This window comes from Coregonus lavaretus (assembly GCF_964263955.1).
Source record: "Coregonus lavaretus genome assembly, chromosome: 7".
NCBI classification, from domain to species: domain Eukaryota; kingdom Metazoa; phylum Chordata; class Actinopteri; order Salmoniformes; family Salmonidae; genus Coregonus; species Coregonus lavaretus.
Genome location: NC_139994.1, coordinates 50,931,613 through 50,946,010, shown reverse-complemented (window position 1 = coordinate 50,946,010; position 14,398 = coordinate 50,931,613). Strand labels below are relative to the sequence as shown.

General features: G+C 46.3%; 1 protein-coding gene across 1 annotated transcript in view; it reads right to left on the bottom strand.

Moving 5' to 3' along the window:
* Positions 1-3,791: 3,791 nt before the first annotated feature.
* Positions 3,792-14,398, bottom strand: part of chrnb1 (cholinergic receptor, nicotinic, beta 1 (muscle)) — a gene marked incomplete at its 3' end in the record, with an annotated part of 31,174 nt that continues 20,567 nt past the window's right edge. Inside the window, exons 9-11 of the mRNA XM_084165588.1 lie at positions 14,184-14,359; positions 4,284-4,431; positions 3,792-3,938 (exon numbers count right to left, since the gene is read on the bottom strand). Coding sequence (XP_084021714.1) covers positions 3,792-3,938; positions 4,284-4,431; positions 14,184-14,359 — 471 coding nt within the window. The remainder of the gene's footprint in view (positions 3,939-4,283; positions 4,432-14,183; positions 14,360-14,398) is intronic.

Here is a 14,398-nt window from a genome sequence, read left to right as displayed (position 1 = left end):
TCTCTCTCTCCCTCTCTCCCTTACTCCAACTCTCCCTCTCTCCTCCAACTCTCTCTCTCTCCTCCTTCCTCCAACTCTCTCCCCCTTCCTCCAACTCTCTCTCCCTCTCCTCCAACTCTCTCTCTCCCTCTCTCCCTTACTCCAACTCTCCCTCTCTCCTCCAACACTCTCTCTCTCCTCCTTCCTCCAACTCTCTCCCCCTTCCTCCAACTCTCTCTCCCTCTCTCCTCCTTCCTCCAACTCTCTCTCCCTCTCTCCCCCTTCCTACAACTCTCTCTCCCTCTCTCCCCCTTCCTCCAACTCTCTCTCCCTTCCTCCAACTCTCTCTCCCCCTTCCCTTAACTATCTCTCCCCCTTCCTCCAACTCTCTCCTCCTTACTCCAACTCTCTCCCCCTTACACCAACTCTCTCTCCCCCTTACCCCAACTCTCTCTCCCTCTCTCCCCCTTACTCCAACTCTCTCCATCTCCCTCTTCCTTACTCCAACTGTCTCTCCCTCTTCCCTTACTCCAACTCTCTCTCTCCCACTTCCTCCATCTCCCTCTCTCCCCCTTACTCCAACTATCTCTCCCCTTCCTTCAACTCTATCCCTCTCTCCTCCTTCCTCCAACTCTCCCTCTCTCCCCCTTACTCCAACTCTCTCTCCCTTACTCCACCTCCCTCTCTCCCCCTTACTCCAACTCTCTCTCCCTCTCCCTTATTCCAACTCTCTCTCCCCCTTCCTTCAACTCTCTATCCCCCTCTCCTCCAACTCTCTCCCTCTCCCCCCCTTCCTCCAACTCTCTCCCTCTTACTCCAACTCTCTCTCTCCCCCTTACTCCAACTCTCTCTCCCTCTCCCTTATTCCAACTCTCTCTCCCTTACTACAACTCTCTCTCCCTCTCTCTCCCTTATTCCAACTCTCTCTCCCCCTTCCTTCAACTCTCTATCCCTCTCTCCTCCTTCCTCCAACTCTCCCTCTCTCCCCCTTACTCCTACTCTCTCCATCTCCCTCTCCCTTACTCCAACTATCTCTCCCTCTTCCCTTACTCCAACTCTCCCTCTCTCCCCCTTACTCCAACTCTCTCCATCACCCTCTTCCCTTACTCCAACTCTCTCTCCCTATTCCCTTACTCCAACTCTCTCTCTCCCACTTACTCCATCTCCCTCTCTCCCCTTACTCCAACTATCTATCCCCTTCCTTCAACTCTCTATCCCTCTCTCCTCCTTCCTCCAACTCTCCCTCTCTCCCCCTTCCTCCAACTCTCTCCCTCTCTCCTCCTTCCTCCAACTCTCCCTCTCTCCCCCTTCCTCCAACTCTCTCCCTCTCTCCCCCTTACTCCAACTCTCTCCCTCTCTCCCTTATTCCAACTCTCTCTCCCCCTTCCTTCAACTCTCTATCCCTCTCTCCCCCTTCCTCCAACTCTCCCTCTCTCCCCCTTCCTCCAACTCTCTCCCTCTCTCCCCCTTCCTCCAACTCTCTCCCTCTCTCCTCCTTCCTCCAACTCTCCCTCTCTCCCCCTTCCTCCAACTCTCTCCCTCTCTCCCCCTTACTCCAACTCTCTCCCTCTCTCCCTTATTCCAACTCTCTCTCCCCCTTCCTTCAACTCTCTATCCCTCTCTCCCCCTTCCTCCAACTCTCCCTCTCTCCCCCTTCCTCCAACTCTCTCCCTCTCTCCCCCTTCCTCCAACTCTCTCCCTCTCTCCTCCTTCCTCCAACTCTCCCTCTCTCCCCCTTACTCCTACTCTCACCCCCTTACTCCAACTCTCCATCTCTCTCTCCCTTACTCCAACTCTCTCTCTCCCTCTTACTCCATCTCCCTCTCTCCCCCTTACTCCAACTCTCTCTCCCTCTCTCTCCCTTATTCCAACTCTCTCTCCCCCTTCCTTCAACTCTCTATCCCTCTCTCCTCCTTCCTCCAACTCTCCCTCTCTCTCCCTTACTCCAACTCTCTCTCCCTCTCTCCCCTCACAACTCTCTCCCTCTCTCCAACTTCCTCTCCCTTACTCCAACTCTCTCTCCCTCTTACTCTCTCTCACTCTCTCTCCCCCCTTACTCCAACTCTCCCTCTCTCCCCCTTACTCCAACTCTCTCTCCCTTACTCCAACTCTCTCTCGCTCATTATTTCTTACTCGTTTGACCCTGCTCCTGTGGAGGTAAGATAGCGAGCCTGGTGGGGGTGTTGCCAGAGAACACAAACAGGTCATAAATCTGAAACAGGTTCAGACCTCTGAGTTGAGCGGACATAGCTGCCCTTCTGCCTGCACTACTCCCAATATAAACACAGTGGAGGGTGTGTGTGTGTGTGTGTGTGTGTGTGTGTCAGTCAGTTATTCGTCCACTGTCCCATAATGCCACTGTGTTGGACACCCTGAGTAAGTCCCAAACTACACCCTATTCCCTATGTAGGGCCAGGGCCCATAAGGCTCTGGCCAGAAGTAGTGCACTGTATAGGGTGCCATTTGGGACACATCCCTGTTGTTTCATCTGTGTATGTTGACAATGACACAGTTCACATTGTTTAGTCAGGTGGCATTGACCACAGAGGTGAATGAAGAACTGAAAACATACACAAATTGCCCATTGCAAGATACAAAGAAGACAGTTCTCATGTCCACTGCTGTCACTTGTGTATGCTGGGAGGGTGTCTCTCATGATTCTCATTCATATACTTTCTCTAAATAACAGAAAGTATGTAACATATAACCTAAACGTCTCACTGTCTTTATTTTAAAAGTGGAGGCCAGGCCAGTACAGACAGTAGTGTCCAGTCCAGTGGTCCCAGAGGACTGACCAGTGTCATTAACGGAACTAAGGTCCAGCAGTTGACGAGGCCTCTCTCTCTCTCTCTCTCTCTGTGTGTATGTGTGTGTGATTCTCCATTATTTCGCACGGCACGGGGATCACATTCTGACAACAGTTGGAGACTTTGATTTGATTCTTCTCAGATCTTTATTTTAAAAAACTAACCAAAAGCACGACAAGCTCAACAGACAGGTGTGTGTGTGTGTATGGGAGATATGGAGATGGAAAGAGAGAGAGAGAAACAGAGAGTGAGTGACTGAGATAGGTGTGTGTGTGCGCCTGTGGTACAGAGTTCTACAGCAATGGGAATTCCACAGGCTGTTGGTATAGCTGGTGAATACTGTGTGTGTGTGTGTGTGTGTGTGTGTTTGTATGTGTGTTTGTATGTGCTATTCTACTCCTGAATACAATAATAGACTTCACACACACTAAAATACACAACGGATGACCAGAGGTACATACAGTATATATGGCAAACACACATTCTCACTCTGGTAAATTAAATGCATACACTTGGTATTTTATAGTATCTGGTTTTCACGGTCTTTATCCTCTCACCAAACATATAGCAATCAATAAATATATAGTAGTAAATCCAGGGCCCGTATTCAGAAAGCGTCTCACAGTAGAAGTGCTGATCTAGGATCAGTTTTGCCTTTTAGAACATAATGAATAAGATTCCAGCGACTGGGGGGGACCTGATCCTAGATCAGCACTCCTACACTGAGACACTTGATACATTCCGCCCCAGAACTACAGCAATGTCACACTTCAGCACAGCAGATCTAGAAAAAGAAACCCTTCCATGTACAGTATACAGTAGCTATGTCAAAGGCATCGCTGGTAAGAAAAGTGTAGAGTGGAGTAGACGATCTCGCTACGCATGTCTGTGTTTTGGTGGCTGGGGCAACTGTCAAGGCTTCTTGGGTTTCAGTGAGGTAAAGTTTGGGATCTTGTGTGTGTATGTATGCATGTGATCACGCATACGTGGAGTGTGTCCCCCACGTTAGGGGTACTTGAAGGGGTCGCTGGGGGTGTGGTTGAAGCTGGCGTCAGCGAAGATGCCCAGGGTTCCCACAGTAGTGAAGACCACAAAGATCCACAGGAACATGCGATCCACTACCATGGCTACGTACTGCCAGTCCTCCCTCAGCTGGAGGGGGAGGGAAGAGGGGGAGGGCGAGATGTGGGTGGAGAGGGAAAGAAAAGGGAAAGAAGAGAAACAAAGAAGAGACAAAGTAAAGGGATAGAGAAAGAAAATAGAAAAGGAATGAATAACAGGAATAGATAGATATCAGTGAAGGAGAAATAGACTGAGCTATAGGAAATGTACAGGCTAGAAGCTATAGATATCTAGACTTTCCCTCCATCCACTCAGCCCATTCCCAGACCCTATATAGATCTTCAATATTCTCCAGAAGATGGAGAAATTGTAGGGGAAACTAAAGACTTCAAATTAGAAAGCCCAACCCAGGCAGGTCCCACACACAGCACTCACAGCAGCAAAGTCCTTATCAGCCTGTAGTTGCTCAGCGATGTAGGTGATGGCCTCGATGGCAGTCTTGAGCTCCGGAGGCAGAGTGAGGTAGTGGCTGGGCCCGTCGATGAACTTCCTCAGGTCAGTACACATGCCCTCAGACTGGTACCTAGACATAAACAAGAGGCTGAGGCAAAAGATACTAATGTCCAATTCCGAATAAACTACTACCCCCGATTCCCTACATGCCTATGCCGTTTTGTGGCTCTGGGCCTGTATTCATAGCGTCTCCGTACTGATCTAGGACCAGTTTGCCTTTCTGATCCTAGATCAGCACCCCTACTCCGATACGCTTCATGAATACGGGCCCTGAAGGCAATGGTAGGAGTAGGCAAAATGGGGTACATTTCTGCCTCGCTACTGTATCAGGGATTGCAAGGTGGACCTATGACCATATTGCTAAAACTTCAATCTTCTTATCTTTTCATATCTACAGAACTGCATAGTGGGTACAGGGGTTGATTTGAGAGAAGGGAAGGGCAAGGAGAAGGAAGGGGTTAAAACTAGTCCAAATGTCATCACCCCACAGAGCAAGCAGGCAGAGATGTGCAGACAGGAACAAACTCCACATAGCTCATCACTAATTAAAAGCTGTGAAATACCAGCCTGCTAACGACAGTCTGCACTTCCTTCCCCTGTATGTTGAGAGAGAGAGAGCGAGAGAGAGAAACTCCCTCTCCTCTCATATTCTCCCTCTGCTCTTTAGCTAGACCTGAGCCTTTTTCTGCTGACAAAGCTGTTCTGAAGAAGTTGGGTTGCCATTTGTTATGATGGCTTGTCGTGGGTTATGGAAGGTTACTAGCTATAACGATGGGTCGACACAGCTTTACTGTGAGTTGCCTTGAGCAAAGAGAGCCCTGGTCAAAAGTAGTGCACTATCTTGTGAATAGGGTGCCATTTTAAACCCCTAATCCTGGACATATTGAGATTATTCTACTAATGGACCAGGTGTAGTCTCTTCTCTCAAGTGGCTGTATCCTAGCATCTGTTTTGTTCTGAAACAGCCCTCTCTGTTGCTGTAGCCCTTTGGAGACTGGAAGCTGTTAGTGTTGCAGTTCTCTGTAGCTACCACCAGGAGTCAGCATGGTGCTGTGTCTTCAGCCTGGCTATGGTGTGGTCCTAAAGCATCTCCCTGGCAAACAGGCAGGTCTTCTATCGTTCTCTGTATTCTCTCTGCTTGGTATTCCAGGCAAAGCCTGGCTTTACAATGCAGCGGTGCGTGTGTGTGTGTGTGTGTGTGTCTGTGTGTGTGTGTGTCTCCTGGGCCGGCGAGGCGAGCAAATCGCCACTGACCTCAGCAGCTCCTCTCTCTCTGTTTTCTCAGAGAGATTGATGCGGAGGCATGGTTCTGGGATGAGCTACCTGACTGAAGGGGAAAGACTCCTCTCTTCTCCTCCCTAGCTCTCCTCCTCCTCTTGGTCCCCCTCTCACAGCGTCACTTCATCAGGGAGATGTAGATGAGTAATCAGCGAGACTAATTAAACTAAAACCGGCCACCAACGGTGACAAGACACACACTAAAACCAATTAAGAAGGCCGGGGGGGGGGGGGGAGCGCAAGGGGTGTAGGGGGGCGTGGGCAGAGAGATATTGCTGCCTCATCGAATCGCTCTTAATAGTCACCTCCATCTCTGAATCGCAGAGTCCCCCCCACACATGCACACCAGGTCTAATGTGTCAGAGGAGATTTGCGCTGATCATCATTATTTTAGCAATGATTTTCTCACTCTCCCTCTCGGCCTCGAACTTCAATTCCCTGTGAGTCGATTTAGAGAGGCGGGAGACCGTGCCTGTGGTTAATAAACCTGTAGACGCCTGCCTGGTTTTCTATGTGTGAGTGTGTGTGCGCTTGCGTGCATGACTCTGTGTGTGTATGTGTCTGTGTGTGTGTGTGTATGTATGTACAGTGAGGGAAAAAAGTATTTGATCCCCTGCTGATTTTGTACGTTTGCCCACTGACAAAGACATGATCAGTCTATAATTTTAATGGTTTATTTGAACAGTGCGAGACAGAATAACAACAAAAAAATCCAGAAAAACACATGTCAAAAATGTTATAAATTGAGTTGCATTTTAATGAGGGAAATAAGTATTTGACCCCTCTGCAAAACATGACTTAGTACTTGGTGGCAAAACCCTTGTTGGCAATCACAGAGGTCAGACGTTTCTTGTAGTTGGCCACCAGGTTTGCACACATCTCAGGAGGGATGTTGTCCTACTCCTCTTTGCAGATCTTCTCCAAGTCATTAAGGTTTCAAGGCTGACGTTTGGCAACTTGAACCTTCAGCTCCCTCCACAGATTTTCTATGGGATTAAGGTCTGGAGACTGGCTAGGCCACTCCAGGACCTTAATGTGCTTCTTCTTGAGCCACTCCTTTGTTGCCTTGGCCGTGTGTTTTGGGTCATTGTCATGCTGGAATACCCATCCACGACCCATTTTCAATGCCCTGGCTGAGGGAAGGAGGTTCTCACCCAAGATTTGACGGTACATGGCCCCGTCCATCGTCCCTTTGATGCGGTGAAGTTGTCCTGTCCCCTTAGCAGAAAAACACCCCCAAAGCATAATGTTTCCACCTCCATGTTTGACGGTGGGGATGGTGTTCTTGGGGTCATAGGCAGCATTCCTCCTCCTCCAAACACGGCGAGTTGAGTTGATGGCAAAGAGCTCGATTTTGGTCTCATCTGACCAAAACACTTTCACCCAGTTCTCCTCTGAATCATTCAGATGTTCATTGGCAAACTTCAGACGGGCCTGTATATGTGCTTTCTTGAGCAGGGGGACCTTGCGGGCGCTGCAGGATTTCAGTCCTTCACGGTGTAGTGTGTTACCAATTGTTTTCTTGGTGACTATGGTCCCAGCTGCCTTGAGATCATTGACAAGATCCTCCCGTGTAGTTCTGGGCTGATTCCTCACAGTTCACATGATCATTGCAACTCCACGAGGTGAGATCTTGCATGGAGCCCCAGGCCGAGGGAGATTAACAGTTATTTTGTGTTTCTTCCATTTGCGAATAATCGCACCAACTGTTGTCACCTTCTCACCAAGCTGCTTGGCGATGGTCTTGTAGCCCATTCCAGCCTTGTGTAGGTCTACAATATTGTCCCTGACATCCTTGGAGAGCTCTTTGGTCTTGGCCATGGTGGAGAGTTTGGAATCTGATTGATTGATTGCGTCTGTGGACAGGGGTCTTTTATACAGGTAACAAACTGAGATTAGGAGCACTCCTTTTAAGAGTGTGCTCCTAATCTCAGCTCGTTACCTGTATAAAAGACACCTGAGAGCCAGAAATCTTTCTGATTGAGAGGGGTCAAATACTTATTTCCCTCATTAAAATGCGAATCAATTTATAACATTTTTGACATGCATTTTTCTGGATTTTTGTTGTTGTTATTCTGTCTCTCACTGTTCAAATAAACCTACCATTAAAATTATAGACTGATAATTTCTCTGTCAGTGGGCAAACGTACAAAATCAGCAGGGGATCAAATACTTTTTTCCCTCACTGTATGTATGTACAGTGGGGAGAACAAGTATTTGATACACTGCCGATTTTGCAGGTTGTCCTACTTACAAAGCATGTAGAGGTCTGTAGTTTTTATTCAGGGTACACTTCAACTGTGAGAGACTGAATTTTAAAAAGAAATCCAGAAAATCACATTGAATGATTTTTAAGTAATTAATTTGCATTTTATTGCATGACATACAGTGGGGGAAAAAAGTATTTAGTCAGCCACCAATTGTGCAAGTTCTCCCACTTAAAAAGATGAGAGTGGCCTGTAATTTTCATCATAGGTACACGTCAACTATGACAGACAAAATGAGGAAAAAAAATCCAGAAAATCACATTGTAGGATTTTTAATGAATTTATTTGCAAATTATGGTGGAAAATAAGTATTTGGTCAATAACAAAAGTTTCTCAATACTTTGTTATATACCCTTTGTTGGCAATGACACAGGTCAAACGTTTTCTGTAAGTCTTCACAAGGTTTTCACACACTGTTGCTGGTATTTTGGCCCATTCCTCCATGCAGATCTCCTCTAGAGCAGTGATGTTTTGGGGCTGTCGCTGGCCAACACAGACTTTCAACTCCCTCCAAAGATGTTCTATGGGGTTGAGATCTGGAGACTGGCTAGGCCACTCCAGGACCTTGAAATGCTTCTTACGAAGCCACTCCTTCGTTGCCCGGGCGGTGTGTTTGGGATCATTGTCATGCTGAAAGACCCAGCCACGTTTCATCTTCAATGCCCTTGCTGATGGAAGGAGGTTTTCACTCAAAATCTCACGATACATGGCCCCATTCATTCTTTCCTTTACACGGATCAGTCGTCCTGGTCCCTTTACAGAAAAACAGCCCCAAAGCATGATGTTTCCACCCCCATGCTTCACAGTAGGTATGGTGTTCTTTGGATGCAACTCAGCATTCTTTGTCCTCCAAACACGACGAGTTGAGTTTTTACCAAAAAGTTCTATTTTGGTTTCATCTGACCATATGACATTCTCCCAATCCTCTTCTGGATCATCCTCTTCTGGATCATCCAAATGCACTCTAGCAAACTTCAGACGGGCCCGGACATGTACTGGCTTAAGCAGGGAGACACGTCTGGCGCTGCAGGATTTGAGTCCCTGGCGGCGTAGTGTGTTACTGATGGTAGGCTTTGTTACTTTGGTCCCAGCTCTCTGCAGTTCTTTCACTAGGTCCCCCCGTGTGGTTCTGGGATTTTTGCTCACCGTTCTTGTGATCATTTTGACCCCACGGGGTGAGATCTTGCGTGGAGCCCCAGATCGAGGGAGATTATCAGTGGTCTTGTATGTCTTCCATTTCCTAATAATTGCTCCCACAGTTGATTTCTTCAAACCAAGCTGCTTACCTATTGCAGATTCAGTCTTCCCAGCCTGGTGCAGGTCTACAATTTTGTTTCTGGTGTCCTTTGACAGCTCTTTGGTCTTGGCCATAGTGGAGTTTGGAGTGTGACTGTTTGAGGTTGTGGACAGGTGTCTTTTATACTGATAACAAGTTCAAACAGGTGCCATTAATACAGGTAACGAGTGGAGGACAGAGGAGCCTCTTAAATAAGAAGTTACAGGTCTGTGAGAGCCAGAAATCTTGCTTGTTTGTAGGTGACCAAATACTTATTTTTCACCATAATTTGCATATAAATTCATAAAAAATCCTACAATGTGATTTTCTGGATTTTTTCTCCTCAATTTGTCTGTCATAGTTGACGTGTACCTATGATGAAAATTACAGGCCTCTCTCATCTTTTTAAGTGGGAGAACTTGCACAATTGGTGGCTGACTAAATACTTTTTTCCCCCACTGTAAGTATTTGATACATCAGAAAAGCAGAACTTAATATTTGGTACAGAAACCTCTGTTTGCAATTACAGAGATCATACGTCTCCTGTAGGTCTTGACCAGGTTTGCACACACTGCAGCAGGGATTTTGGCCCACTCCTCCATACAGACCTTCTCCAGATCCTTCAGGTTTCGGGGCTGTCGCTGGGCAATACGGACTTTCAGCTCCCTCCAAAGATTTTCTATTGGGTTCAGGTCTGGAGACTGGCTAGACCACTCCAGGACCTTGAGATGCTTCTTACGGAGCCACTCCTTAGTTGCCCTGGCTGTGTGTTTCGGGTCGTTGTCATGCTGGAAGACCCAGCCACGACCCATCTTCAATGATCTTACTGAGGGAAGGAGGTTGTTGGCCAAGATCTCGCGATACATGGCCCCATCCATCCTCCCCTCAATACGGTGCAGTCCTCCTGTCCCCTTTGCAGAAAAGCATCCCCAAAGAATGATGTTTCCACATCCATGCTTCATGGTTGGGATGGTGTTCTTGGGGTTGTACTCATCCTTCTTCTTCCTCCAGACACAGTGAGTGGAGTTTAGACCAAAAAGCTCTATTTTTTTCTCATCAGACCACATGACCTTCTCCCATTCCTCCTCTGGATCATCCAGATGGTCATTGGCAAACTTCAGACGGGCCTGGACATGCGCTGGCTTGAGCAGGGGGACCTTGCGTGCGCTGCAGGATTTTAATCCATGACGGCGTAGTGTGTTACTAATGGTTTTCTTTGAGACTGTGGTCCCAGCTCTCTTCAGGTAATTCACCAGGTCCTGCCGTGTAGTTCTGGGCTGATCCCTCACCTTCCTCATGATCATTGATGCCCCACGAGGTGAGATCTTGCATGGAGCCCCAGACCGAGGGTGATTGACCGTCATCTTGAACTTCTTCCATTTTCTAATAATTGCGCCAACAGTTGTTGCCTTCTCACCAAGCTGCTTGCCTATTGTCCTGTAGCCCATCCCAGCCTTGTGCAGGTTTATCCCTGATGTCCTTACACAGCTCTCTGGTCTTGGCCATTGTGGAGAGGTTGGAGTCTGTTTGATTGAGTGTGTGGCAGGTGTCTTTTATACAGGTAACGAGTTCAAACAGGTGCAGTTAATACAGGTAATGAGTGGAGAACAGGAGGGCTTCTTAAAGAAAAACTAACAGGTCTGTGAGAGCCAGAATTCTTACTGGTTGGTAGGTGATCAAATACTTATGTCATGCAATAAAATGCAAATTAATTACTTAAAAATCATACAATGTGATTTTCTGGATTTTTGTTTTAGATTCCGTCTCTCACAGTTGAAGTGTACCTATGATAAAAATTACAGACCTCTACATGCTTTGTAAGTAGGAAAACCTGCAAAATCGGCAGTGTATCAAATACTTGTTCTCCCCACTGTATGTATGTATAAATGGCCTCCAGGGAGGGTTAAAACATGTTCTCAGACACTAAGCTATTCATTAGGTCCTCATGTTATGAATACCTGGGGGGCTGCTCTTCTTCAGAACTGAATGAGTTAACAGTAAATTATGGTAGAGTTCACCTTAGGGTACACTAGGGACAGACAATGTCACCAGAGGTGAGTCTTCCCCAACAGATTCATGAGAAGAGGCTGTGGCAATGTCCCAAATGGCACCCTATTCACTACATAGTGCACTACCCGCTCTGGTAAAACGTAGGGCACTATGTAGGGAATAGGGTGCCATTTGGGACTCAACCTAGGTCACTACTTTCACCAAGTAATCTGAGATCTGTGATAGGGGTGCAACTTCTATTTCACAGCCATCTTTACCATCAGAATCACAATTAGAATGATTTAAAATCATTGAATTGCTGCAAGCATTGGCTGGAGGGAGTTTTCACCATTGTTACATCCATGATGGGGAGAATGGGTACACTTAATATGGCCGCAGGTCCAATCCATCACATCACAGACACAGGAATGGAATTCGAATGGGAATGTATGTTCTAGGATTTTAAATTCTATACCAATGCAATGACCTTCCAATAACCTTCAAATTACCATAGCGATAGTTAGAGGATTCAACTTGGATATAACCCACTTTAGCATGGACATTGCCATTGAGGGTTCCACCAGTTTGAAGTAGTCAACTGGGTGGGGTTGGGTTGGGAGTGATCTCCCAAGGATCAGAGCATGGTCTTCTTCTTTAAATAGGGTGCTATCAAAGAGTTTCTAAACCCAGAGGCGCAACATCGTGAGACTTCCAGGAATGCTTACGAAACAGACCAAGCAGACCAGGCCGGGATTTGGGGTTTGAGAAGAATGAAAAATTATTCCTTAGTTGTTAATTTTTTCGAAATCTAAAAAGGCACAACCTAGATTTGTGCCAATGTCTTAAAGATGCACTATGCAGATATCGCTCCGCCATTTCCTGGTTGTTAAAATTCTAATAGTTAGCCTAATTTCAGTTTATGTGACAAAACAAGCATGTATATTATAGAGCAGTGGTCACCAAACGGTCGATCGCGATCGGCTGGTCATTCCTAGTTGGTCACCAAACATTTCTGTAAAAAAACTAAGATAAAGCCTATTTTTGGGGGGCGCTGTTGGCAGTAGGTGCACTTGATTCAGCAGCCCTAGCGCCGGGAAGGCAAAGTGTTCCCATTTTTAACCATTTCATGAGTCTGAAGGTAGAACTCCACCTACCCGACAGGCCCAGAGAGCAAATCAAGTGCACCTATAGGCCTACCGCTGGCCAATCAGAAGGCTCAGAACACAGTGTCTGCAGTTTCCTAGAGCCATATACTTTAAAAAGAAAACCTCGAATGCACAGCAAAGTTGATACTGTGAGATTTCAAAACTTTTAAAACCATGACTAGAGAGAGACTCACTGAATACAGCAAAGAGTTGCTGTTTATAAGTAAGTTAATATTTAGGTTGTTATTCAGCACTGTCAACACTCTGTTAAAGCCATAAAATCCTTGTTCTTCCTACTTCCACTCGCGCTACAACCAGCACTGCAGCTGCAATGAATGAGTAGGAAAGTGAATCGATAGGCTTGCATTATTTTTAGCGGCTTGGGTCTATTTTAATAGAGGAATATTTCACTTTCTCTGGTCATAGGAGTAACAACATGAATTGGTGCATGAGGCTGAAATAATGCAGTGCAACTTGAGTTTCGCCATCAGCTGGAAGACGGTGTCCCCTTTTCTCAGCGGAGGGAGGGAGGAGAGCACGTCAATCTGGTCCACAGTGATTTTTTCCCAGTGCGTAAAATTTGGCTAGATTGAAAATGTATTTCAACGGGCATTTCACAATCAGACATAATGGTCGCCTACCTTTTGGGATTTACATTGGAGATGTGCCATTTTTTCATGGTTCTAGATTGATTTTAAGCATTTTGAACGAAGAGCCGTTTGGGAGCCAAATCAGCTAGCTCACAGAAAAGACTCACTACCCTCCCTCCCCTCACACTGACCATCATATGCAGGCCATCAGTCCAGTAAAAAAAAAAAATAGCTAATTATTATGCTCACTCAATTGTGCCTCACAAGTAATACAACAAATGTTATATTGACAGTGTGATCATAAACCTACATTTTAAAAATATCATATCAAAATGGTCTGAGAAGAACTTTGGCAGGACAATTCAAGCGTAGCCAATATGCAGTTATAATGTATTGGGCCTATAGCCTACTGCACAAACCTCATTGCTACAGAACGGTTTTTAATTAGTTAATGTTGCATATGCTTACTTTCAAGTCATGTCTAAAAAAAAAAATCTGAGCGGTAGATTTCGGCTTGCATTTTGACTCAAAGTGATCTTGACTCAGAAAAGGTTGGTGACCACTGGTGTAGAGAATAATTCATTGTACCCTCTAAACCGCTGTGAAATATATTTTCCATTACCAACACTATTGTATTTTCAGCTGTTTGAAGCTGCTGTACAAAACCAAAAGTAAAAGACACAAAAATGAAACTTAAGAACGGGAACCATAGAAATAGTGCATAGAAGAGATCTACCGCTTCTTAGACTTGCTTTCAATGAGAATGACAGATCTATAACTCCTATTTCTATGTGAATTTGGTCGGGTCGCCCAAAAAGTTACATATTGCAGCTTTAAGTTAGTTGAACATGTTATTACTCCAACCTTGAGAAAGTGAAAAACTAACACATTTTCAATTTAGTCAAAACTTTATCTAGAGGGAGTGCCTTGATTTGACGGCACTGCACATGCGCAGTTTGGCACGAAACGACCGTTAGACCCAATGATGTGTTTCTACGCATGAGCTTAGCTAGCCAACGTCGCCATGACATAGCCTACAAGTGTGATTTGGGACTGCTATTGGATTTACCGACACCAATCACCAATATTAGCATTACGCTTTTTTCAAACAAAAATAAGAAAATGGACTACTTTAAAATGGAGATTGCCTCGATGGCGCTGCCCATGCTGTTACAGACGCCATGATGGCACAGATACAAAGATGAGACCTCTTTCCATCTCTATGGTGTTGGGCTAACATTTGACCCCCCAGTGAGCTGTAACCCCTGACCTCTCACCTGTTGGGTTTGGGGAAGAGGAAGCAGGTGTTGGGCTTGCGTATGAAGTACTCGTCAGCAGCGCGGCTGATGGCCATGTTGTTCTTCTCCCTCCTGGGGGGCTGATCCAGGGAGAGGGGCATCTCCACCTTGGGCCGCAGCATGCCCAGGTAGGGGGGCAGCATGTGGATGAAGATCTGGAAGGAGGGGAGAGAGAGAGAGAGAGAGAGAGAGAG